This window comes from Salmo salar, chromosome 10 (assembly GCF_965601325.2).
Source record: "Salmo salar chromosome 10, fSalSal1, whole genome shotgun sequence".
In the NCBI taxonomy this organism is placed as follows: Eukaryota; Metazoa; Chordata; class Actinopteri; order Salmoniformes; family Salmonidae; genus Salmo; species Salmo salar.
This window is the reverse complement of record NC_138300.1, coordinates 14,460,773-14,488,758: the sequence shown is the minus strand read 5'-3', so window position 1 is coordinate 14,488,758 and position 27,986 is coordinate 14,460,773. Positions and strand designations below refer to the sequence as shown.

General features: G+C 41.7%; 3 protein-coding genes across 3 annotated transcripts in view; 1 reads left to right on the top strand and 2 right to left on the bottom strand.

The window, feature by feature from the left end:
• Positions 1-3,492, top strand: part of patj (PATJ crumbs cell polarity complex component) — a 193,425-nt gene extending 189,933 nt beyond the window's left edge. Inside the window, exon 50 of the mRNA XM_082956728.1 lies at positions 21-3,492. Coding sequence (XP_082812854.1) covers positions 21-167 — 147 coding nt within the window. The 3' untranslated portion in view covers positions 168-3,492. The remainder of the gene's footprint in view (positions 1-20) is intronic.
• On the bottom strand, positions 3,477-12,071 carry pdzk1ip1 (PDZK1 interacting protein 1). Its single transcript, XM_014215950.3, has 4 exons — positions 11,882-12,071; positions 8,227-8,341; positions 3,916-4,005; positions 3,477-3,771 (listed from the first exon to the last, which is right to left on the bottom strand). The coding sequence occupies exons 1-4, from the start codon at positions 11,946-11,948 to the stop codon at positions 3,699-3,701; spliced, it is 345 nt and encodes a 114-aa protein (XP_014071425.1). The 5' UTR covers positions 11,949-12,071; the 3' UTR covers positions 3,477-3,698.
• A 3,711-nt stretch (positions 12,072-15,782) lies between these two features.
• Positions 15,783-22,199, bottom strand: tal1 (T-cell acute lymphocytic leukemia 1). Its single transcript, NM_001140181.1, is given in 4 exon segments — positions 15,783-17,645; positions 19,388-19,485; positions 20,082-20,727; positions 22,122-22,199. Coding segments are annotated over 3 exon segments (1,062 nt in total). The 5' UTR covers positions 20,591-20,727; positions 22,122-22,199; the 3' UTR covers positions 15,783-17,190.
• Positions 22,200-27,986: the final 5,787 nt, after the last annotated feature.

The window sequence follows — 27,986 nt, the reverse complement described above, 5'->3', positions numbered from 1 at the left end:
CTCCCCTGTTCTACCTGCAGGGGGCAGCGGCGGTGGACGGGCGTCTGAAGAGGGGTGACCAGATTCTGTCAGTAAACGGAGAGAGTCTGGAGGGGGCCACCCACGAACTGGCCGTGGCCATACTGAAGAGACAGAGGGGGGCCGTCACTCTGGAAGTCCTCTCCTAGCTCACACACACACACACACACACACACCTATACCCCCACTGGCAAAGCGACCATTATGGGGTTGAACTGGTTTCAACTTTCCAACGTGCAAAAAAACAAAACAAGACACTGTTCTTTTGAGTTGGCCAACATCTTGATGCCCATCTTCACCCTTATAAACAGCCCTTTAACGAGAAGGGGGCATTGGTTCTGGAAGGATTCTGTCACTAGGTGGCACTGCCAAGGAGAGCCCTGCCCTGTAGAAATGTAGAGAGAGAACATGTGTGCCGCACCACGTTCAGCTGTGCCCTCAAGTGAACCATGAGAAATAAGAGGACTATATCTGGGGGGCTGCAGGAAGTAGTGACACCTAACTTCCTGCGTGCCATCTTAGGAGCTTCACTGTGAGGGCGGTCCGATCGCTGCGCTGACTGGATACACACCACAACTTAAAATGGCAAATGCTTGGATATTATACAGCAAGGAAACACATGGAAGCTTTACAGTCTCTGTGCCATTTCAGCTTTTTTTTTTGTGTAATCGCACCCGTGCTTCCTTCATAGAACACTGGTAGAACAATACAAGAGGTTCGGTTGGTTGAGCTCTCTTCAACGTTAGCCTAGTGTTAGCTTAACATCTCCCTGATCGGGAGACACTGGTTAGCTGTTAGAGATGTCAGCTTCATTTGCTGCTAATGTGCAAACTGTGAGGGTGAATGGTCTCGGCAGGGAACGGGGCTGCGACACACTAGACTGGAACAGATCATTTAGACACACACACACACACACATACTGTATATACACACCCACACACAGTAGGCTAGTGAGTCACTGTCAGGTTGACGCACATCTTCTTATTCCTCATTGCCCACACACGATTTAAACTCATACTGTCATACTCTAACGCAAAGGTAGTACATTCAACAGTCTAGTCCCCTCAAACACAACTCTGGATCTCGAAGCCAGTTCCACTGATTTTTTTTTCTCCTTATTGCCCTCTAATCAGGGGTCTGATTTAGACCTGGGAGGTAGGTGAAATCAATGATCAGGTAGAACAGAAAAGCAGCAGGCTCCAGGCCTCGTAGGGTAAGAGTTGAATACCCCTGCTCTAGTCTATAAATGTGGTCAACGAAATGGATCAATGCGTTTATGCTGAAATAACTGGTAACCTGCCGTGTACTTCTATAACACTTCATAGCATGCTCGTAAGCATGACACAGCACCCTCTGTAGCCATTCGAACGCAGTAGCCAACGACTACTGTCTGGTTTATCACTATGCAGTATGTTGTGTAGTCCTGCTAAGAGTTGTAAGCATTTGTGCATGTCACGAAGGAGTTTCGCCTTGCAGATGTGAGACAGGTTATTAGTACAAAGTGTTGCCAAGTTATCTGAACCCCCCCCCCTTTGAATCCGAGACCGTTTAGCAAAGCGAGGAAAAATATATACACTATGCGTTTGTTAGCATTGTTGCTGCAGACACGTTGCTATTAGCGATACGATATAATGTAGGCGAATCTCAGGACTTAAATCGGGCATTGTGTCTGTTGCCGGGACTTGCTTGCTTTCCCCTAGTGTGGGTTAGCAGGGAGGTTAGCCGAATCTTTACCTCCTTTGTCGCTGACCCTGGAGTATCCCTGTAAGCCTATTAAGGTCCTATGAAATGGTGTCAAAATACACCATTTAGTCTGGTCCAAGATATTTGTGCTCTACTCCCACGGTCATTATCACGCCAAACAAGACTGCACAAACAGGACTGGAACCAGGCTTTGTCTTAACTGATCAAAGGGAGAAGGATCATCCTAACGATGCTTTGAGTTGGACGATCCACCTCCTAGCCAATCCCGACCATTTTAACTTCGTGGACTGGACACTTGCATTTCAATGAAGTGCTATTACTTTTTGTTTTACCTGCCTTTGTCATTGTTTTTATTTGTGTCATGCGGATGCATGCATGTTACTGTAAGCCTTTTATTTTGGTTAGACATGTCTTGGTAAAAACATATACCAACGTTTTTGATCATCTGGGGCACTATCAGAAGCAATCGATTTCTTGTTGTGAGCCGTTGTCATCATGTATCAAGGGTGCGTTCCTTAGGCATCAAATGAAAATGGACTGAAACAGGAAGGGACAACCTGAACTTAATAAATGCTTGTTTTTGTTTTGCGTAGCAGGACATTTTGCTATGGTGTGCACTAATGAATACAAACCATGTGTGGCTGTAGCTCCACACTGTTCTGTCCAGCTGCGAGGAGCTCACCACGTCCAACAATTACAGGATATCCTGTCTCCCTCGGCTGGAGCCCGTCGTCTGTTTCCTGTGTCGCTGCAACCCCTCCACGCTCACAGGAAGTGACAACACGTTCCTCCAAGACACTTTGAGCCCCCCCAGTTGTATTCATTAGGTCCCAAACGGGAGAAAGCAGACTGAAACAAGGAGGGACTACCTGAACTTGCCCAATACAAAAACACTTGTTTTCCGTTGCAAACCATTTAGCTACGTTGTGCCATAATGAATATGACCCCGGTTAACACTAAGGAAAACCCTGCATATTAACTCTCGCGCCCTGCCTGTCTCAGTCAAAGTGGAAGTGCAATCTGGTGTGCGTCCTAAATACTTGTAAGGGGTCCTAGGATTTAGGGGAGGTCGGCCTATTAAGGGGGCTGACTACTGCTCTGCCGTGAGTCGCTGATGTGCTAGAGTAGATTGTTGTGTGTGTGTTCATCATACATCAGTCTTATTTCTGTGAGAGCCTATTGCTATAAGTCTTAATGCTCAATCCCTTTAAAGAGATTCAGTTTAAACTCACTGCTGCCTATTTCACTTGCTTCTTTTCCTCTCTCATGCTGTGATCTCTCCATCTGCTCTAGACTTTTTTAGATTTTGTCTGACTTTGTCCTATGCGTGTCAATCGGCAGTGGGCTGTGTGTGTTTGTACACGTGCATGTGTTCGTCAGAAGTTGGACTGCTGATGATGATCCCGTCACGCCCCAATAATTCCGTCTATAATGCCATCGACGAACTGAGCGCTCGTCCGTAGCGCCACAGAAAACATCTTTCTTCACGTCATTGATCGATGGAACGCATTTTCAAATCCAAAGAAACAATCCACCCTTCCTATATCGATGTGTGACAAACTCTGCTGTAACGACGTGTGGATACACAGTATATATCTATAGAAAAATATATTGTCTATGATCACAAATGCAAGTCTCATCTTTTAAATGTGTGTAGCCTACTGACTGTGGTCATACACTGATGCTCTTCGTGAATTCTGACGAATTGTTTGATGATGTTCCATGTTTTATTAAATACAAGGAGAGCACAATCATTTCCACCATGTCCTACCTCTGATCTGGAAGTGAATTTATTTCGTTGAGTTGTGCTACCACGTCTCGTTCATACGCTGATAGCAAATATTTCAGATGCTTCCATTGTTATGAGAATTTTCCATTTTATTTTTCACGTCTATTAAGCGTTGAATCACACTTTAGGACCGTGTGTGTCCACGACAAACCCATACACATTGGTGTCTTGTATTGGTTCTTATCGGTCACATGACAGTGACTTTGTCCTCCATGCTTTCAAGGGCCATGTTCTCATATGCACTCTCGTGATCGCCGTTCCTGTGGAACACACACACACCTATTAGAACACAACCCCTGCTGTAATTGCACACACACCCCAACATTTATGTATCTTTAGGTCACTAGTACCGTTTAGAAATGTAGACTACAAAACAACAGAAAATAAGTGTTTAAGTATCTTACCTGACTGTATCCAGGCTGATATTATAGTTGTCTCCATTGGTATTGGCATAGCCAGTGGTCTCCACACACTCACATACTTTGGTCTCCAGCCTTCATGCAATTGAGAATGGTAAACATTAGAATGCTGCCTTACATTCAGTTAGAAGCAATTATAACATCTTTTCAATCTCATATAGTTCGGTGCAGGTGGAAATAAAACGAGATTGGGCTAAAAACCCAATGGTGTCTGTAAAGACGCAATACTTATCTCACTAGAGAGCCAAAACGTGTGTCCCAAATACTCTACATCTTAGTGTGAATTACAGAGTATACAAAACATTAGGAACACCTGCTCTTTCCATGACGGACTGACCAGGTGAATCCAGGTGAAAACTATGATCCCTTATTGATGTCACTTCTTAAATCCACTTCAATCGGTGTAGGTAAAGGGGAGGAGACAGCTTAAAAACAAGTAAGTAATGGGATAGGATGACTTTAAAGCCAACAATGACAACAACGAGAATTAGGACACAGATAAACAAATACAAAACCAAGAGAGGGAGAAAGATGAAGGGTTTCTGGAGGGTAGTTCAGGCCTCGATAGGTAAACAAACATTCAGATAAGCAAAATAGCACTTGGAAAGGAGGTAGAAAAATTCTGAACACAGTGTCTTAATTTAGGTGTAATGTATTTAATAGAAAAACACTTATCTATAGGTACATTATTTCAATAAGTGCTTTCGGCAAGAGGCACGTCGTTTTAGAGCAGAGTGCGTTATTTAAAGAGGTCGCCGTGAAGATGGATGCATTCTCTTGGCAGTGTTTCAGAGACCTTGCCGTCACGTATCCTGAAAATGTTACAAGTGAGTCAGGAAAAAATGTATTCAGAAATAAATTGCCAAGAGAATCCCCAGAGACTCTGAGGGCAGACTTCATCCTAAAAGCGAACATGAAAATAAAAGGAGACCTTCTGTTCTACACGGATCATCCTAATGCTTGGCACACAGCTCTCTGAAAGACCAACCGTGAACTTAAAATGTCAGAAAACAGAACAATGGGGAACAACTGTGCGTTTGATTCCACACCCAAATTTAATATTTATAATAACGACACTGTGACGGCTCAAGGTTCGGAGGCCAATCTGGATCAATTTGTCCGCTACTTCGACCAAATAAAACCTTCTCCACTGTCACTACCTACAACAGCCTCCTCTTCCTCTGTGCCCTAGTAAGTATTCCTCTACCTCCCTCGCCTGCAGCAGACACAGCCCTGAGCATGCCTCTCACATGGGACACCTGCAGTACCACAGCATCTTCTAGAGGAGGAGATCAGCCTGGTGCGCCAGCATAGGGAGGAGATCAGCCTGGTGCGCCAGCATAGGGAGGAGATCAGCCTGGTGCGTCAGCATAGGGAGGAGATCACCCTGGTGCGTCAGCATAGGGAGGAGATCCAGGAGCTGTAGTGTGCAACCAGGCTCTCAGGATGGAAGTGCACAGACTTACAGAGGAACTGTCCAGCACAGTCAACACCAGCCACGTACACGACCTGCAGAAGGAGCTACCTGAGCTGAGGCAGGAATTTCTCAGCCACCACCATCCACTCTACAGCACAGCTCAATCAGACCAGGCCCGTCTCAGCACAGCTCAACCAGACCTGGCCCGTCACAGCACAGCTCAACCAGACCTGGCCCGTCACAGCACAGCTCAACCAGACCTGGCCCGTCACAGCACAGCTCAACCAGACCTGGCCCATCACAGCACAGCTCAACCAGACCCGGCACATCACAGCTCTACCAGGCTCAACTCAACCCAGCTCTACACAGCACTGACTACTGACCCAAGGGTCTGGCAAAACACTGTCGAGGGTAGTGCACCACATGATATAGTCCACACCATGTAATCATTCACATCATCAGCCCTCATATACTGAGAGTTTGAAGCTTCGCCAGCCACACTGCCCTCAACACCACCATCCTCAATTCCTCCCACAACCTCTATCCCAGGCAAGTTTTGGTTGGGACACTCATGCCCCCCATGGCAGCCCCAACCCTGCAACAGGAGCCACACCAAGGCCTCCTGTGCACACCCAGAATGGAGCATTGGCAGCCGCTCCTATCTCCTGCAGCAGCTCCACTCCTTTGGCGGGAGCTTCATCCGGGTGGACTGAGCTCTGCCAACACTGCTCTCCCAGTTCCCGTCCCAGCCCCTTGCATCCAGCGACTTGAGGGAGGTCTGTCAAATGCGCAGTCTACTCTGCTCTCACACGGTTGGCCATGGACCTTGGCAAAGTCTCAGCTCACTCAACATAATAATCAATCGAATGCTCTTCTCTCTGCCAGCTTCTAGCTGACTCAACGGTTAACTCGTCAGCTTCTAGTGAGTCTTTGTTTTCATTTCAACAATTTACTCTCTGTTATGTGCTCGATACCTTGCTTAAGATTGATGTGTAAAAAAAAATGTATCCACTGGAGCTGATATGCTTGATCCATTTTTGCTGCAGCTCTCTGCCCCCCATTTGCTAAGTCATTAACCCATATTTTTAACCAGACAATTACATCAGGTACTATCCCCAAGGTTTGGAAGGCAGCCCATGTAAGAATCCTTGATTCATTCTCAGATAAGATCTTTCTTATCTTTGGAATGTATTCTAAATGTACATCAGTCATGTTTTAAACCACGTCATAGCACTATCTCTGCTGCATCCCTGGTTATAAATTATGTGGTTAACTGTATGGATAAAAGGCAACATTGTGCTGCCCTCTTCATTGACCTCTCAAAGGCTTTTAATACTGTTGATCACTCACTGTTAATTCGGGGGCTTTTCTCAATTGGCCTAGACCAGGCTGCATGTAACTGGTTTAAAAATGACTTGACAGATCGAACTCAATGTGTATCTACTGATGGTGTTAAATCAGATTTCCTGCGTATTACAGGGGTCGATTCTGGGTCCTGTACTTTTGACTGTTTACATTAACATTATCGACTTGTCTGTAAAACAATGTAACCTGCACTTGTATGCTGAAGATACTATTGTGTATTCTATTGTCCCCACGGTTGACCAGGCTCTATCTGAACTAGTCTGCCTTCATTGTATTACAGAAAAACTCTATTGACCTGAAATTAGTATTGATTGCATGTAAAACTAAGTAAATGTTGTTCTCTAGAGCACGTCAGATAAAATATGTACTTTGGATGGTGTCCACATTGATCATGTCCCAGATTATAAATATCTGGGAATCTGGATAGATAAAGCTGTCTTTTAAAAAGCATATTGATGAGTTAGTTCATTTTTCAGTTGACGTTCTGCCACTTAATTAAAGCGTTATATGCAGTTTATCATAGCGCACTGCATTTTATTACGTGCAACATTTTTAGTACTCATCACTGCGTTCTCTACTCGAAAGTTGGTGTGCCCTCGTTGATGTCACATAGGTTGATACAAAGCTATGTTTTCATTTATAAAGCCCTTTTACAAAGTCCCACTGTACCGAACATTTTTACTAAACTTTAGACATACGAGTCACCACACCCAGTCTCAGGGATGGCAAACTCTGGGAATTCCTTTGTTCTCCACTGAGTTAGGTAAGTCAGCTTTTAGTTTTTTTGTTCCACAATTAAGGTGCAATCTTCAAAATGTTCATACATTTGAAGTTTTGGTGCTTCTAGGGTAATTCAGAAGGCTGATTGAGAACCTTATTACTGATGAATGTGTTTGTTTTTTATTACCATTTTGTTCTTTCTGCTTACATATTGTATTAATATTGATGTGTGTATTTTCAGTAATTTATGTAATTCAGAGCTCATCTGTAAAAGAGACCTTGGTCTCAGTATGACTCCCTGATCAAATAAAGTTACAAAAATTGGAGTCAACATGGGCCAGCATCCTACTGGACCGCTTTCAACACCTTGTAGTCCATGTTCCATGTTCCGACGAATTTAGGCTGTTCTGAGGCCAAAAGTGGAGGGTGCAACTCAATTTTAGGAAGGTGATCATGATGTTTGGTATACTCCGTGTACTTCCGAACCATGTGTCTGGCTACAGTATGTCTGAAAATGTTGGCTGTCAAATCCTTGCTTCCTTCATCCTTGTTTCCTCGATTCCATGCCTCGCTCCCAAAGCTCATTTGAGGAGGATGTCTGAGGGAGGAACCTTTAATCCTCTCCTCCGATGTGCTTTGAGAGGGAGGTGAGGAATTGCACAAAGGACAGAGGAAGCAAGTATTTTCTGCTTATTAAAGTTTTCAGACTCAGCCTATGACAGTGTTGACTGTCCTACTACAGTAGCTGTATGGGCTGGAGATGGCCAGGTGTCACAGTGATTTTATAAGCTTACCTTGAGTCCTGACACCAGGCCTTGTTGACCAGAAACGCCACGAAGATGATGAAGAGAAACACGCCCACAGCTATGATGCCCGTCAACCACTGGGGCAGTGTCCGCTCCACCTTACCTTTTAAAGAGTCAGGCCATAGACGGGTTAGCTGACAACGTCACGAAAACGATGCGCACGCTTCAGTGGGGCAGAAGTCCATGTGTTGTTGTGATTCTGGATGGCCAGATAGCGATCAACAATGACAAGAAGCTGCCGTGTGGGGAATCGTAGGTGGCTCGTTTCAGCTACATTTATTTAGTTTTTTATATCACGTCCTGTTTTGAGGTGTTTTGACTGATATGTCTATGCTAATATGGAAAAAACTTTGCTCATAGTGCAAATGTATTTGTTTTCAATAAACATGGAGACAAAATATAGTTTACATGTCGACAAAGTTCTAAGACAAACCCGTCTGTTTTGCCCCATTGTTGCGCACGCATCGGTTTTGTTGTTAAACTTCCGACCCGCCTATACTTAAAGCATTTTTTTTTAAAGTGCTTATATTCAATCTAGGCAATATGTCACGTCATTCTAATGTTCTGTAATGTCATTTTCATTCTCTTGAATTATCATCCCAGTTGATGGGATTACTAACATGGCATTCATGATGGTTTTTTTTGGTGTGGTCCGGACAGGCCTTGATTTCAATGTCCACAGATATCCAGTTCGGACCGGTCTATTTTTTTTCCCAAACATACGCTGCATTGTTAGTATTCAGACTCCTTCCCTTTTTCCACCATTTGATACGTTACAGCCTTATTCTAAAATGGATTAAATAAATACAATTCTCATCAATCTACACACAATTTAAACTTTTGTACAATACCCCATAATGAAAAAAGCTAAAACAGTTTATTTGTTATTTTTGCTAATGTATTAAAAATAAAAAACATACATTATTTACATAACTATTCAGACCCTTTACTATGAGACTTGAAATTGAGCTCGGGTGCATCCTGTTTCCATTGATCATCCTTGAGATGTTTCTACAACTGGATTGGAGTCCACCTGTGGTAAATTCAATTGATTGGACATGATTTGGAAAGGCACAGAGCTGTCTATTCTGTATAAGGCCCCACAGTTGACAGTGCATGCCAGAGCAAAAACCAAGCCATGAGGTCGAAGTAATTGTCAGTAGAGCTCCAAGACAGGATAGTGTCGAGGCACAGATCTGGGGAAGGGTACCAAAATAGAAAACGTTTGGAACCACCAAGACTCTTCCTAGAGCTGGCCGACCAGCCAAACTGAGCAATCGAGACAGAATGGCCTTGGTCAGGGAGGTGACCAAGAACCCAATGGTCACTCTGACAGAGCTCCAGAGTTCCCCTGTGGAGATGGGAGAACCTCCCAGAAGCACAACCATCTCTGCAGCTCTCCACCAATCAGGCCTTTATGGTAAAGTGGCCAGACAGAAGCCTCTCCTCAGTAAAAGGCACATAACAGCCTGCTTGGAGTTTGCCAAAAGGCACCTAAAGGACTCTTAGACCATGAGAAACAAGATTATTTGGTCTGATTGAACTCTTTGGCTAGAATGCTAGGCGTCACGTCTGGAGGAAACCTGGCACCATCCCTACGGTGTAGCGTGGTGGTTGCAGCATCATGCTGTGGGGATGTTTTTCAGCAGCAGGGACTGGGAGACTAGTCAGGATAGAGGGAAAGATGAACAGAGCAAAGTAAAGAGATCCTTGATGAAAACCTGCTCAGGACCTCAGACTGGGGCGAAGGTTCACCTTCCAGCAGGACAATGACTGTGTGATATTAGGTTGCTTCTTGTGTAAATATTTTCCATCTGGACACAGCCAAGGCAATGCAGGAGTGGCTTCAGGACAAATCTCTGAACGTCCTTGAGAAGCCCAGCCAGAGCCCGGACTTGAACCCGATCAAGCATCTCTGGAGAGACCTGAAAAAAGCTGTGCAGCGACGCTCCCCATCCAACCTGACAGAGCTTGAGAGGATCTGCAGAGAAGAATGGGAGAAACTCCCCAAATACAGGTGTGCCATGCTTGTAGAGTCATACCCAAGAAGAGTCTGTAATCGCTGCCAAAGGTGCTTCAAAAAAGTACTGAGTAAAGGGTCTGAATACTTGTGTAAATGTGATTTTTCAGTTTATGTTTAATAAATGTGCAATAATGTCTAAAACCCTTTTTTTACTTTGTCATTATGTGTGTAGATTGAGGATTTTCTTTTTTTATACATTTTTTAATAAGTCTAACGTAACAGAATTTGGAAAAGTTCAAGGGGTTTGAATACTTTCCGAATGCACTGTAGACTTGTCTAATTGTTTCAGATTTGGTACGATCTGGACTGGCCTTGATTTGACCCAAACTTAGACGTCTATAATTGGTTCAGATTTGTTCCAGACTGCACCAAATCAGAACCAATCATAGACATCTATGTTTCACAAGTTTGGACAGCACAGTAGAGCACATCGGAGTACAGTACATAGTGCAGTAAAGAGAAGTAGTTTGCAACAAGCTCTGTCTCATATCAGAATTAGAGGTTCATCCATGTTTCTCAAACGTCACATTTTGAAGTGTTTAAGGTTAGGCATTAACTCCGAAATCTTAAGGTTAGACATTAACTCTGAATGTTTAAGGTAAAGGTCAAGGTTTGGGATAGGCTTAAAACGACAATCTCAAAAGCAACTTTCTATCGCTGGATTCAAACATGTAACCTTTGGCACCAGAGGCAGATGCTAACGCCCTTGCAAAAACCCAAACCTACTTGAAGGTAACAGTGCCCATTGTTGCCCCTAGTGGCCGGTATCCACGTAATCTCCCGACGTCCTCAGACATGGATGGACGTCGAATACTGACTTGTATCACGGGTGACCTGGCTGCAAATGTGTACTTGTTTGGGGGGCAGAGCACATTTAGAATAAAACCCAGGATGTTTAGTAAGTGTTTTTTACATTTACATGTTGGTCATTCTGCAGACGCTCAGAGCGATTTACAGTCAGTGGATTCATCTAAGGTAGATAAACGACTACATATCGAAGTCAAAGCAAGAAGAATACATTCTGTAACTGTTACTATGAATGCTAATGTTGTTGAAGAGGTCTGTTTGTTCTGTGTGCTGGACAACTTTGAACATCATCGCTGCCAGGTTTTCAAAAAGCTAACGTAAGTGCGTGTGACAGATGGGAGAAATAATAAATATTATATGTTGCAATCTTCAGCCGGCTCCTCTTTCCTGTATTAATAGGCTTGGAAAATTCTTATTGTAATGTAATGCTTAATTCTTTGAGAATGTGGAGTTGAAATTTGTCCATCGAATTCATGATTGAAATATATGTATTTTCAGCATCTGTAAATTACGTCTTTTCAATGTCCGGAAATGATGTATTTTCACATTTTATTCAGCACTTAAAATGCACCATTTTGCTTACTGGGAATTGACAAGAGGGAACGAGTAAATAGTAAACGGATACAGTCATCATTCTGGAGTTTACCGTACAAAACTGAAAAAAAAGCCCATTGTTAGGGAATGGAATGACTTTAATCCTTCCCATCCTTTTATCAACAGTGAATTGGACCAGCATGCAGAGTCACATAAAGGCAGATATTTTCTTTATAGGGTACTATTAACTTTAAAATAACCATGAGTTTTAGTTCTTACCTATTTGAGCTGTGACTACTCCCAGAGTTAGCATCAACCAAAGAATCCCTGTTGTCGCTCTACCCATTGTTGAGTCTTACTGAAAATCCCCAAATGTAGTTTTAGGATCACAAAACGGGCTTGCGAGCAGCTCTTCAAAAAATGTGTGTTCTGAAAGGCTTAGGACTGTTTTTGGAATGTAGAGCACACACATCCTGGCTCTGTAGTCAGTGAATGATTTACCCAAACTTGCTTAAACAAAATATCTAGTCATTCAATAATAATAGCGATAACTTCTAAGGTTTTATTTGTTCATTTTGGGAACATATTGACATTTGTAGGCCATCCATTAACTTATTCAGTAGAAATATCAAATGGCAAAAAGAGAATAATCATGTTCCCTTGATACAGATGATTTTACACTATAGTGACCAGGAAACACAAGACTAAACACATTTCAATAGATGCGCAGTGAAAACACATGGAAACCTAGAGAATATACAAGTAATCTCTGAAGGACTTTGGCTTGGTGAGTGTTCAGTCTCATGACCAAACTTCTAATATGTCACTGGAGGTCTGGTTTAAAAAGTAATCTATTGAGCTCTGTTTTGCCTACTAAGGAGTTAACATTTGACAGTGTTCCAAGATAAACGTGTGATAGTGTAATAGCCTAAATTCAGGCTTAACTATTCATTCTAACATTATTCAGATCTGTATATAAAGATGATTTCTAAGTATAAAAACTATATTCTAAAGACTTAGGAGATCTTGACAAATGCACAAGCCTGATTGACATGATACAACAAGTGACTTTGCACTAAAAGCCGGCATTCAGATGAATGATGCTTTGGTACTTTCGGTATACAGCAGCTACTGTAGCCGACATGGATAAAGTTAGTGCGGTGGGCTTCACATACTGTAGGTGAATGTTATTGTAGGCATGAGAGAGAACGGGAGAAAGTGGAAATGAAAGATGGCTGATTAGTAGAGGAGAGAGGGAGAGGTGCTGGAAGGGCAGGGGACACACCACCTCTGGACTCCAGGGACACGTGATGAGCATCTCTTTGTGTGGGTGTGTGTCGGTCCGTCCGTTTGTCTAACCGTCTGTCTCTCTGTCCGCCTGTCTATACAGTGCATCGACAACAGGCTTTGTCCCAACCTCAGCACCAGCCAAATTAGCAGGTCCCTTTTCACTCAACCGCGCCCCCTCATTAACAGCCTCCCGCCTCCTCTCTCTCTCTCTCTCTCTCTCTCTCTCTCTCTCTCCACACATACACACCTCAGGGGAGTAGGCAGGCTGTGATGTGTGGCCAGATAGCAGCCCTGAGAGCCAGTAGCAGCGGTTCTCCCCACTGTCCCGTTACCGGCTGAGAACCAGCCCTCTGCTCTGTTCTCTGGGGCCAGCACAACTCCCCTATGGCCCATCTCATCCAGCCCACCATTAACCACACACAGAGGGAGGGAGGAGGCCTTTAATTGATTTCTCTCCAGCCCTGTCTGTCTAGTTATCTCCAGCCATAAAGATGTTTTATTTTCTTATCTGTCTGTAACACTCGTCTTTGTTGGGAGGGTCCCTTGGAGATCTATCCTGGTTTGTGACACAAATGGAGCCCTAGTCCCTATATAGTGCCCTACTCCGGTCAAAAGTAGAGCACTATGTTCGGAATAGGGTGCCATTTGGGATGCAGATCCGGGTTTTGTCGCCTCACTGCTCTGACTGCTCTCTTCCACCTGTGTTCTTATGGGAAACTGGGAGAAGGATTCTAAGAGTTAATTAAAAAGGGACAAGACCTGTTACACTGCGGTGTGCTTTCGCTGAGTTGAAGAAGTCTTGATTAAATCCGTTATTTTAATGGGTTATTTCAATGAAGGGAACTCCCTTTCATACTCAATATGATGAAATGAGATGAATGTGATATTATATTTTCTCTATGGATGGATGGATAATGAATGTACACCAGAGGGTTTCTTGTGGATGGGGCTGTTCATATGTCGAAAGTCTCATTCTGAGTCTTAACCTGACAAAAAGCAGTACATAATTCATAGACACTTTAGTGTTGAACAGATCTGTAATTAATATTGTTGGATCTGAGTTGGCAAGTGTATAAACGTGTGTATGTGTGGTTACCATGCTTGAAAGTCTTCACTACAATTTTTTTTTTTACATAGCTGCATAACATACTTCACACTTTCGTAGTGAAACAACTTTCATTTTATAAACCTGTAAAATACACTATACGCCTTCAACCTGTGTTTGTTGTGTCCGGAAAGTGTGGTTGAGAGAGGTGCACCTAATGTAGCCGCATTAAACCCCACAATAACATGTCCTTGGGGAGTCCCTAAGGGAACACCCCATCAGCCTCTCTATAGACAGCCCTTCACAGAAACAATACCGGCTAATCACTAAAGCATCCCTCTCACCGAACTCTCCCTTTACCTTCCATGGCGTTTCACAGAGGGACACATTCCAGTCCTTCACTCCACCTTAAGTCGGGCTAATGTTGTGTTCACAATTGCTGTAAATACACGGCTGATGTATTACCTCTCCCTCACTGTGTGTTTGTCATCACTTTCTTTACGGCCGGTTCCCTGGACACAGATTAAACCTAGTCCTGGACAAAAAAATGTATCTCAATGGAAAATCTCCATTGGGAAAGGGAAAGAGGGATACCTAGTCAGTTGTACAACTGAATGCCTTCAACTGAAATGTGGATGAAAGTGCATTTAAGTAGAGGACCAGTATTAATCTGGGTCCTTAGTGTGCAGTATGAGGAGAATGTAGCCCTACTTATTGAAGAAGCTAACAAAGATCATTTTTATGAGTGTACAAAACATTAGGAACACCTTCCTAATATTGAGCTGCACCCCTGCAGTTGAATTAAGCTGATAACTAATATTTGACTAGTCACTTTCAAATATTGTACAAATATTCCTAATATTGAGTTGCACCCCCTTGAGTTGCCCTCAGAACAGTCTTAATTCGTCGGGGCATGGACTACAAGGTGTCGGACGTTCCACAGGCATGCTGGCCCATGGTGACTAATGCTTCCCACAGTTATTGTTGGCTGGATGTCCTTTGGGTGGTGGACCATTCTTGATACACACGGGAAAACTGTTGAGTGTGAAACGTAGATGGGAACTGGTTATGTGCCAGTGTTTCACACGCACCCCTTCATTCGCTATGGGACCAGTAACCTAACCTCACGGTCTCCGCTGATGGCTTTTTAATTGGCTGTGATCCTTATCAGTCATCAGCTCCAACTCTCCACTCATCATAGAGTTGTAATCATGACATACTGTTCCCCAGTGCCCCCTCAAATACCTTCTAGCTCAGACTGGCCCCTCTATCTCTTATCACTACCTCAATCTAATAAGTGGATAATAACGATAGTGTTCAATTCATATGGTGGGAAGACGGAGATTACATTGGACCCATTGCATCTCATCTAAGAGGCATCTCTCCAGATCGATTGTGGGGTCTGTCTGTGGATCGATTATTCAATTATGATGGTCATATTTAGGGACGGGAATTTGAAAAGCTGGGAACTGCCCTGAAAGTGTTAATTCTCATGGCATTTTTTTATGGAGAGTTACAGGGGTTGGGGTCCATTTCTAAACCCCCCCCCCTAAATTCCCTTAATTAAATGTCATCGTCATTCTATTTCTCTCTATTTGATTCCAATTTGAAATAAATAAAACAAATTGTATTATTGGGCTTGGATTGTATCTGCCTTGTCAATATCAACATGTCTTCGATTACAAACTACTGCATATATAGACAGTCTACCATTAAAAAACTGGAAGCATCTACTGGTGATGGGAGTTGTACACTGTATTACTGTCATTTTCATAGACCCACACCTTTAACTGATGATTAACAAATATTACATAGGAATTTGAATACACGATGAGCGTAACAGGATACTTTTTCCCTCATTTTTATTTTGTGGTATATAAAATTCTGAGATATAACATTGAATATATTTATAGATGTCTCCATAATCACCTTACAGCAAAAGTTTTCTTACTAAATATCACATAAAAAAAGAATATCCCTTTTTTTGTTTAATACATCAAAGACTTAAAGGTACCATTCCTGGTTACTCAGTAGTCTGCTGAAATAGCAGATGTACATAATGTCAAATACAGTGGTTAAACACTTGATTAATGTTATCAATAAAAGAGAAATTTAAGAAGTGAATGTGAAAAAATGATCAACTCAATGTACCATGGTCACAATGAAAGAAGCAGTACAAAAATGGCAAGTTTCATTGTTCAATACAAATGTACAGGTCTGTTTTTATGTACATTTGTACCTCTTACATTGCAAGATACAGAGATATTGTGTTGTTATTTTGTTCTATTATTGGACAGGAATCCTGCCCTCGTGTGTGTGTGTGTGTGTGTGTGTGTGTGTGTGGTGGCTGGCTCTCTTCTGTGTGCTGCGCGTCTGTGTCGCCCCGGCCGGGCGCGCGCGGCATGTGCATGTCATTCTAATATGCCATCCATATTATTCCATCCAAAAATGGCAACAATTTGACCTCAATTAAATGTTGTATGGAAAATATTGTAACCATGTGGTTTATGTGAATATCACATTAACAAGTACACTTTTAAACATTTTGTTCTTCTCCCAACATTAACATTGACAGCAACACAGAGATCTCCCACCTTTTTTTTTTTTTTACAATTTTTTTAAAAAACCGATTATCGGTTATTATCAGTTATCTCACTGCAAAACTGTGTGTTCCAACAACTTATGACCTGGTGTTCTAGAAAAATGTTACTGCAATTCAGGTTGAAATACTATTATTTGAGTTACTAAAAGAACAAGAAAATGGACATTAGAGGGCTGTAAGATGAAAACAAATCACTTCGTTTTAGTACAGTCCATAGTACTTAAGAACAAAACTCTCATTGTCGTTTAAAGAGTCACGCAGTGTACCTAAACAAACTTTGATCTCAGGCAAGAAAAGGTACCATTATGAGATTCATGCCGTTTTTTTGGAAATTCCCTTAATTGTTTTTCGATATTATGTTCTGAGTTACATTTTAGGTCTGTCATGACTTCCAATCCATCACCTGCTTACAACAGCAGTTGGGACAAAGCCTTATGTTCCCCCAGAGAACATACCCACCTCTGGAACGGCCAACGACAGACAGGGCCATTGAGGGAAACAGGAATTAGAGAAAGATCAAATTTGTACCCAGCACGAAATGTATCGCCGTCGGAACCATCCTATTGATGCCCATTCACTCCAGGTTGGTAGAAAATTGCCAAGCTCCTCCTTCTCACATTCTCTTTTCTTCTCCCCATAAAGAAAACAGAGTCATCTCTGGTTTTGTTTGTCCATGTGGAGTCCAGAGTGATGATGGAGGACTCTGGAGGTGGGCCTTCGAGACCCTATAGACAAATCCTGGTCATCGGTGTAGCTGTCGGGACTACCGTCCTCGTCCAGAAGACTCCCGCAACTGGAGTTGCTGGGCGACAGCATTCCCTGGAGGAGCTCTTCCCGGACCAGGCTCTCCTCTCGGGCCTCGTGTGCCCGCGCCCCCACAATGGGGGCGCCGGCCTCCAACACACCTTCCTGGTCGTCCAGGAGTTTGGCCAGGAAGTTTATGTACTTCATGGCCAGTCGGAGGATCTCGTTCTTGGAGAGCTTCTTGTCGGGCGGGTGAGTGGGGATGAGCTGGCGAAGCTCGGCGAAGGCACCATTCACATTCTGCTGGCGCCAGCGCTCACGACTGTTGGTGAATATCCGCCTCACGATTTTGGGCTGCGAGCCTGAGAGGGAGAGGAGGAGAGGGTGTTACATAGGTATTCTGATCATGTCTGATTTATACACTATGCATACACCAGCAGTATGTAGGAATCAGATGTGTTAGAGTTGACCTGGAACAAAAGCCTGCACTGCGGCCCTCCAGGACCTGACAGTGGCATACCGCAGTTTCGCGTGGCCCCTGCAAAGCCTGAGCAATGACTTGTTATGACCTGTTTATCTGCTCTTTGGGGAAGGGAGGGAGGGACCTACAGGGGGCCCCCAACCCCCCCCCCCCCCCCCCCATAGCCACCAAATCAAATGTTACAGTGTTTCTCTGTGTAAACCACACAATATAAATCTGATTTCAGTCTTTTTCAGGAAATTATTCAACAATAGTGAGTCTTGAAGGAATGCCTTAGCAACTCTACAAGTGGCCAGATAGCTGTCCTACTGATGCAGCTTATCGCTTTAAAATGGCTCGTGTCCAAAACTCCCTTCACTCCTCTAACCCAGGATAGGTTGATGCTATATACACCAGTCCATTTCTCCAGAAATAGTGAAAAACCAAAGTGTGATTTATGTATTTACTCTACCGTTCAAAAGGTCACTTACAAATGTCCTTGTTTTTGAAAGAAAAGCACATTTTGTCCATTAAAACAACATCAAATTGATCAGAAATACAGGGTAGACATTGTTAATGTTGTAAATGACTATTGTAGCTGGAAACGGCAGATTTTTTATGGAATATCTACATAGGCCCATTATCAGCAACCATCACTCCTGTGTTCCAATGGCACGTTGTGTTAGCTAATCCAAGGCAACTCCGGGATGCTGGCCTTCTAGTCAGAGTTCCTCTGTCAAGTGTCTTTGTTCTTTGCCCATCTTTTCTTTTTATTGGCCAGTCTGAGATATGGCTTTTTCTTTGCAACTCTGCCTAGAAGGCCAGCATCCCGGAGTCGCCTCTTCACTGTTGACGTTGAGACTGGTGTTTTGCGAGTACTATTTAATGAAGCTGCCAGTTGAGGACTTGTGAGGTGTCTGTTTCTCAAACTAGACACTTTAATGTACTTGTCCTCTTTCTCAGTTGTGCACCGGGGCCTCCCACTCCTCTTTCTATTCTGGTTAGAGCCAGTTTGCGCTGTTCTGTGAAGGGAGTACTATACAGCGTTGTACAAGATCTTCAATTTATTGGCAATTTCTGGCATGGAATAGCCTTCATTTCTCAGAACAAGAATAGACTGACGAGTTTCAGAAGAAAGTTCTTTGTTTCTGACCATTTTGAGCCTGTAATCGAACCCACAAATGCTGATGCTCCAGAAACTCAACAAGTCTAAAGAAGGCCAGTTTTATTGCTTCTTTAATAAGCACCACAGTTTTCAGCTGTGCTAACATAATTGTAAAATGTTTTCCTAATGATCAATTAGCCTTTTAAAATGATAAACTTTGATTAGCTAACACAACGTGCCATTGGAACACAGGAGTGATGGTTGCTGATAATGGGCCTCTGTACGCCTATGTAGATATTCCATAACAAATCTGCCATTTCCAGCTACAATAGTCATTTACAACATTAACAACGTCTACACAGTATTTCTGATCAATTTCATGTTATTTTAATGGACAAAAAAAATGGGTTTTTCTTTCAAAAACAAGGACATTTCTAAGTGACCCTAAACTTTTGAATGGTAGTGTGTAATATATATATATATATATATATATATATATATATATATATATATAAAAAATAAATATGATATGATCTTACCATTACCATCGTTGATTTCAATCTCATAAGGCGCTGGTCGACGTTTTATCCGATGGCTGGGATACATGCCATACTGTTCCATCTCGCCACCGTAGCCACTGCAGGAAGATAGTGTGAATTAGTCAAATTACAAATTCCCTCTACAAATATAGGCCTATATCCACTGGCCACAGATGTCAGTTCAACATCTAGGTTTGAATTATATTTGGTTTAGTTGTCAACTAACGTGAAATCAACAAAACATGTCACTGGATTTAGTTTAAAAGTTGGGTGAAAAAGATTACATTTTGCAAATTCAATGAGTTCTCCCACGTTGATTCAACGCGATTTTTGGTTGAAATTATGTGGAAACAATGTTGATTCAACTAGTTTTTGTCCAGTGGGTAATTTAGGCTATATGTCGACTATTTTATTCTGCTGATTTTGTTGAATTAAATGATGACAGTTAGGCCTAATGTAGACCAAATTAAAGACTTGATGTAATACTAATAGGCCTAATAATAATATGATAATGAAAACAAACTCTGAAAATGGAAATAGCATGCACATTTCAGTCCTAAAAGTAGAATAGGCTACATCAATCAAAATATGACAGATAAAACAGCGCATGCACTGACGCATGCCACAAACTTGTCCATGAAAAAAAATCACATTATTATGACCTATACATTTCCAAATGAATAGCTTGCATTACCTGTTCATAGTAGCGAGCGGTTGAGAAAAGTTACTGTACAGCATCGCTCGTGCAGGGAGAGAGAACCCAGGCTGGCTCAACTGCACCATTCGAGTTTCGCTCAACAACGGGTCCCGGGGAGGCAGTGTCAGTGAAATAGGAGGTCTGCACAGCTCGGTGGTCTGTACCCTGTGATTACCGTCTGCCGTCAGCTCCCTAGCTTTTATGTCCACGAGCCCTCCTCTTCTGGCCAATTCGATAACAGGCACTTGCTTTTTTTGCTCGCTGTGGTACGCCGTTTCCTTGGTAACTGCATTAAAGAGGTTAGTCCCGTTGCAGTGCTCCCCCGGGACCCGATTCCTCTCAGCTGAGTTCACCGACGCCGCTTCCTGTGTCTCACCACCAGCTTCGCCCCCCTCCCCACTTACACGACCTGCTATGGAAGTAGTCAGGCTGTCGTGATGTGGAGACTTGCATTCCTTGCCCATAGGACTGAGCTGCCCAACTTCTGGTTTCAGTTTTTCCATCATTTCCGCGGTTATTCGATAGATTAGACCTTGCGTAAATATGTCTTAAATTGTAAAAGTGCATTTGCTTAATGCCATCGACGGATGACTCCGCATCGAAACGATCTCTTTCATCCGCCGATATTAATCCTTGATGTCACCTGCAAAAAAATAAATAAATAAATAAAGCTTTTATGCTTTTTATGTATGAATCTAACATTTTCTAACGAATAAAATACAAAAAAAAATGCAGACTGATAAAACGGTATGCCTGCAGTCAATCCCGCCGGCGGCAAGTCCTCAGCCAACTCAGCAGGCAGACCTGTGTGTTCTGCACGGTGCTCTCTCTGCACCTTTGAGGGTGGGTGCATATACTGTCAATGTTTATAACTACGAACGCACTGTTGCGCTACTGCTTCCCTTGTCAATACGGCTTTTAATCAAATGAACTGTTTGGATTGCACTCTTGTCGTCCGTCACATGGGAAAAATCATATCCCTTCATGCCTAATACTTGTATTGCTTCTGTCCAACGAACGTCGTGCAGTTAAACGGATGCGTTATCTCTGCGTGGAAATCAACACAATTGATTGCCTTTCACTGTATCATTATATAACGTACTCCTATTAATATAAGTGTTATGATACCCTCTGTCACTCGAGGGCCTGTTTTTCCAATTGATTTCATAATTCTTAGTTCATTGATTTGTCTTTTTCCTTTTTTTTCTTGTTCATTTTAATTATTTCTGTTCTTAGCCTACTTTGTTGCGTGTTCATGATTTGCGTTTCAAAATAATTCGTTCCTTGCTCCTCAGTAAAATTATTACGTCATGTGAAAAAGGAACTGGTGTCGTTTTTTTCACCACCACTGTGGGAACAGTTTTTTGGGGCTATAGCTGGTAGGGCAAGTAAAATGAAATAGAGTGTGTTTTGCGTCGTTTATTTATGAGCCTACTGTGGCTTTGAAAGCTTGAACCTTAATTTAGCCACAGTCCACAGAACGTTATGCGTCGCCAACCTTTTCATTCTATAAAATGTGTATGTACGCTAGGCCATCACACATTTTTACAAAAACATTGTGGTGGGCTACATCATTTTCTGTTTCACAATAGCCTAGGGAGATATAATAGCCTAATGCATAGCTAACTTATATTTAAAATATATTTGTTTTTCGTTGTTGCAAAATAAAATGATCACCCATAAATTAATCTTAGCCTATCGGCTAGCATTCCCTGAGTGTGTAGGCTAGTCTGTTTGATTTAAATGAAAGCGTCGATAGACTAAGGACATTTTCTTAAAACGAAAAAATATGAATATATCGAATCTTTCTACATGTTTCGTGTTCAATCCCATTTTATTGGTAGATAAAACGAATGCTAATTCGATAGGCTAACTGATGTATTTCACTTCACCCGAGAAAACAAATGTCCACCCGAAATAGGAACGACCAACGATAAACAATGCTCCAACTATCTATTCGCATTACCAATAACATATCCACAAATCGACCACAACATATGTGACTTGATAAGGCCTATTTGGGTGTGTTGTCCTTACCATAGCCGGAGTGTTGTTGATAGAGTAGCCTACGTGTGGAGCCATTTTGTCGAGGGTAATCCATGTCTGATGTTTTAGATTCACTGAAGTGCTGCGTGGAAGCTGGAAGTGAGGTTTATATAATTCCACATCACGTCCAGTGCGCCACTTAGTATGGGGAGCGAGCGGAACACAGGCGCAATGTGGTGAGGAGAGATAAGGGCACACGCAGTTGCGGCCACTCCATATTCGATAAGCCCCTAAAACCATTATTTATTAAATTATTCATTATTATTTGGCTTTTTATCTTGGGCAAGCGCGAGGAAAAACTATTGCCTTATATTGTGAATTGATATGCACTGACATAGGCCTATAGCGGGAGATTGTAAGGGATAAAAATCCATGTTTATTACAGCAGGTGCATGCCTTGTAAAATGCTCCAGGTCTTAGTTCAAGAGCATTGGAGCGTATTTAAATCATATCAGTTGGGATGTTGACTTGAGAAAAATACCATTAGGCGTGTGTATTTGTTTTGACTAATATTTTAACCTTTTATGAAGGATAATTAATAAACCGCGAATTCTCAAGTGTTTGATGAATGCATTTGAATTAATGAATGCGACATGTAAAATGAATACCATTGGGCTACTGAATGTATTTCCGACAGTTTTATATTGCGCAACAATGATAATTAAGTAGTCTAATACTTTGTCATTTGGGTCAAACTCATATGTTAATGCATTTGACAACACTCGGAACACAATTATCTCCCCGTTTTTTGGGCCATTCAGATAGGCGTATTCAATATTCACACGAGATAGGTTTGCCTGAAAAACCAAACAACAGTGGACTCCAATATCAATTGAAGCAGCACAGTCTCCGGGTATAGTCTACATCACTTCTATGATTATCATCATTAGCCTGATTAGCTGCATGGCTATACAATGAAAGTCCTCTCGCCTAAATTAAATAAACATAGACCCACTTCAGAGGAAAATAGGTACATCGGATAAATTATCAGAATCCTTTAATCCTCTCTTGCCTTGTTATTTTTGCAGTGGATTTGATCGATCGCGTCGGGATGCCTTGAGAGACTTGGCAGAATTTGGTGTAAAGCTCAAAGGACCACCTTGCAGACAGAGATAAGACGGCCTGCAGGTTCATCCGTCAAAGCAGGAGGTGAGACACCCAATATTCCCAGAGATGCAACGTTTGGTGCTATTTTAGGTCTACATGTGGCCTTTAGGCCTACCAGTTTCGATCGCTTCCTTCAAAGTAGTTGATGGAGGGTAAATGATGGGGTTCTCAAAGACATGCCACAATTAAATCAATAATCATTTATCACTAGACTTAGTGAACAAAACACACATCTAAATGGCTAAATGTGTGGGAGACCGTTTGGAAGATATTTTTTTTGTAGCAGATAGGCTAATTAGCCAATGTCAGATATTCATAAGCTTACTGCCATTTAGGCCTGATGGTGGGAAAGGTGGAAAAAAAGAGACTGCTGAAATGATTTCCTTTTGTCATTAATTATTTGTCAACGCAGCTCCCTCTGTCACGACCATAGATAGATATGGTCATTGCTCACGACCAACATCCTCTCAGTGAAGACCAGCGACGACCATCGAGATCCAGATGAGGTCTTGTCATAAACCCTCGAAGTTCCAGAATGGAGGGAAAATGGCAGCCATATTGGTCAGGGAGAAATCCAACCCAGTCTAATTGGAATGAACGGCAGAAGAGGCATCAAAAATGGTATAATATAGTTATTGTCAACCTAAAATATTGTCATATAATCATAAATACAGTTTACAGGATTTATATATGTTATTGTTATAATTAGCTTCTAAATATATGTAAACAGACCATACATTTAATATTTTTTCTTGGAAAACTGAGACTGCTATTATATGATAAAATATCAGTAGCCTACTTGTTGCATTTACAACTTGTCAAAGTCCTATCATCTACTGATTTCAGCCAGTGAATACATGTGGATTGACTGCATTGTTTGAATGGAATGTTGTCAGTTCATTTGAACAATCAATGGAATCATTCCTCTAAAACTGGGTGGCTAGCTAGCTAACAAACTTACACTGCAGATAAATTCTTCAAATTCATTTTCACACCAGATATTTTACACAATATCTTATCACAGCACTGGCAAACCATGGTTTACCAACTCTCTGACCAAGATGGATGACCTTTATTCCATCAATAGAAGGCTCATGGCAATTCTTGTAATCTGATTCCTAATTCTATTGGGGCCACCTCCAGGCTAGGTTTTGAAACTTTTTCATATTTCTATCTGTCATATACTAAAGACATGCATGTAAAATGCATTTTTTGTGAATAAAAAATAAATAAATGTTATCTAGAATAAAACATTTACAACATATCAACAATTCCCTCTGGGCAAGTCTGGAGAATATATATATATATATATATATATTTATTTATATATATATATATATATATATATATATATATATATATATATATATATATATATATATATATATATACATATATATATATATATATAAGGATAACCACATAAAATGACTTGAATGTAGATGCTTCTTAAGCAGAGAGAAATTAGTTGGCGTGTGGGAAGAGTCTGACTTTCGGGAAATGGCAGTTAAAGACAAGTACACTTAATTTAGACTGCCAAACGCCTATTTAGACCCAATCCCCATCCTTTCAAAGTAAGTTACTAAATCGTCCAGTTTATTACTCTATGAAATGGGCTATTCAATTATATGGAATTGAATGTAGTGAGCTACATGTTCAGCTGCAAACTGGACAACTGCAGCAGGCAATCTTTATAAACATTGTACTTCCTCATTTTATGAGGTGGTGTTGACTGGGAGGGCCTGTGACACGGTGATACAATAGAGAGCCAAGTGGTGAAGTGCATTTTGTTACAGAAAATAAGCTTTGTGATAATGCATTTCACAGCCAAAATGACATCCAGTACTGGGTATTTTTTAATACAACATTTTACAAGACTCACATTACCGTTGTTGATGTAGCCATTTGTGTCATCAGGGCAGTAACTCGGGTAAAGCTAATTCCACAGCCACAAAGTCATAAACCCCTCCTATTTCAACAATTTATCTTCTTAAAATGTGATTTTAAACCAAACCGCAACCCTAACCTTAACCACACCACTAAAATTGACTTTTGTTTTCATCCATTTATATGTATAGACAATTTTTACTTTGTGTCTCTGGTAACTAGTGGAAACCCTAATTCTATGCTTTACAGATGTAGACAGACTGTAGCTCCAGATTGGATTAGATTCACTGTATTATGCCGAGTTCACATGCTAGTCGGAACTAGGAAACTCGGAAATATCCGACTTGCTGATTCGTTGAACTTGGCAAATTTCCGAGTTCCGACTAGCACGTGAATGCTGCATTAGTCAGACTCAGACATGAGTTAGCCACCACCATTGCTGCATCCATTGTTTAGTTTTGCCCTAGACAATACAGAATACACTTGTATGAGCTATGAACTAACTTGCAAATTCAACTTGTAGGCTAACGTTAGCATTATCCAATGATAATTAAGCAGTAAGGCCCAGGGGGGTGTGGTATATGTCAAATATACCACGACGCGGAGTGCTGGATTGAGCCCTTAGCCGTGGTATATTGGCCATATAACACAAACCCCAGAGGTGCCTTGTTGCTGTAACAGTTGTCATGACGTTGCCCTCTTTGGACACTGCGAGCACCATCCCCCGACCTCTATACTTCTGACACCAGGCTCTGTAAGAGCGGTCGTAAATTCCTACGAGGAGACCCTCTCCTCATGGCCATAGTATAGAGAGGACAAATGAATTTCTTCCACCTCACAGAACTGGAGAACCGAACGACATTCAGGTTCTGGAGAAGGTATAAAAGATCGGTGAAGAATCCAGCTATGAACTGGTCCGTTTGGTACAATTTTGTGAAACTCATGAGAGACAATACGGCTACATTACCATAATCATGCTTATACAATAGCCTCAGCTATGAGACTTACATCTAAATGGTTGTATAAAATGAATGAATAAGGATGAAGCTATTTGTGAGATGATGGGATGCTATGTAATGATGTTAATGTGAGAGAGTTGTATTTCTGTTTAAAGTTTCACTAAGTCCTTGGCACACCCCCAGGGACGCAGACAGGACCTGGCGTCATGAGACAGCCTTTTCTGCTCTTCCGAATAAAACCCCTACCAAGGTTTTCTATCACCAGACCGAGCTTACCTCAATTATGAGATGGCTAAAGGTTGGAGACCAGCTTACCTCGATAACGAGAGGGCCAAGGTTTGAGAGAAGACCATGCGTTTCTCTTGATGAACTTTTAACCATACCCCGTGGTTAAACTCTTAGACTATCGATACCGACAGAATAATAATTAATTAATTCGAAGACTAATTGATCAGATATTAAAATATCTGAAAGTTATATTAGGAAAATTATAACTTTGTAATCTGAATATTTTCCTTGGTGCCCCGACTTCCTAGTTAATTACAGTTGCATGATTAATCAGGTTAATCGCGTAATAATAATTACAGAGAGTTATTTGATAAATATGTCTTCAGTTTTAATGATGCCAAAGACATGACACAGTAGTCTTCTTGCGTTGTGTACAATCAATCATCGACACGAACTCCAACTTGTAACACCAGTTGTGGAGCTTTATTCTGATAGGAACAGCACAAAATTGCACGTCATGCAATGCACGACTCACCATCCAACTCTGCACTCACGCACACTGGTTTGGTGCTTGTTCACTGGGCAATGTAGTTACCAAAATAATACAATTACAATATACAATATAATATCTTTAACAATGTACCTGATAGGAACAGCACAAAATTGCACATAATGCAATGCACAACTCACCATCCGACTCTGCACTCACGCACTGTACAAAATATACAACCCCCCCACCAGACACAGTAAGTTGCTAGCTAGTATTAGCTGAAATTCTCTACAACAAAATGCACAACAAATATTCACCAAAAACCGCTGCATCTTATGTGTGATGTTCGAATAACATTTACAAAGAAATTGATATAAATTGTACATTTAAATCATCACTTGGGAGAATAAAAATCACTTTTGACGTACAGTGCTTTGCAACCAACAACTTACCGCTGGTTTGGTGCTTGTTCACTGGGACGATTCTAACTGAAACATCCTCCCTCGTAAGCAAGCTACACAAACCAGCCAATAAGATGCCATGTTGAGTAGGTGAAGGCAAGACAAAAATAAAACCAAAAACCCATTGGCTTAACAATAAAGTGACAAGGGGAATCACCAATATAACCCTGTTACATTGCTATTATAAACTGGTTACCAACGTAATTAGAGCAGTAATTATAAATGTTTTGTCATACCTGTGGTATACGATCTGATATACCACACCTGTCAGCCAAACAGCATTCAGAGCTCAAACCACTCAGTTTATAATATTACATAGCCCAGGGCTCTTACGCTGACCTTTTTTACATAGAGTGCTTGTGCGCCTAAGTTGGAAAAGGCACACAAAGAAATGTAGGAGCACAATAACAAATATTTGAGGTATTATTAAAGCTAGAATCTTTAATTTTTCTAGGCGCACTGGTGTTCCTAAATTAAAATCCCAGGTCACACTGCAAAATATTTGGGCGCATGTAAGAGTAAATGGTTCCACTGTAGAGCCCTGCAGCAGTATCTAGACAATACACAATAAACGTGTATAAGCTACGACCTAACTAAGTTATAATGACCTAGCTATGCTAACATTAGCTAAAACGTTAGCTAGTCTGCCTCGCTAGCTAATGTTAGCTAGCCTGACTCGCTTTATCAAAAGATGGCTAGCTACCTACATAACCAGCATAAACAT

Bases quoted from the DNA above. Each gene is read 5' to 3' on its own strand.
- pdzk1ip1 (XM_014215950.3), bottom strand. From the start codon at position 11,948: ATGGGTAGAGCGACAACAGGGATTCTTTGGTTGATGCTAACTCTGGGA. The intron at 8,342-11,881 runs GTAAGAACTAAA...ACTCTTTAAAAG, and splicing joins AGTAGTCACAGCTCAAATAG to GTAAGGTGGAGCGGACACTG. The intron at 3,772-3,915 runs GTAAGATACTTA...TGTGTTCCACAG, and splicing joins ATCAGCCTGGATACAGTCAG to GAACGGCGATCACGAGAGTG.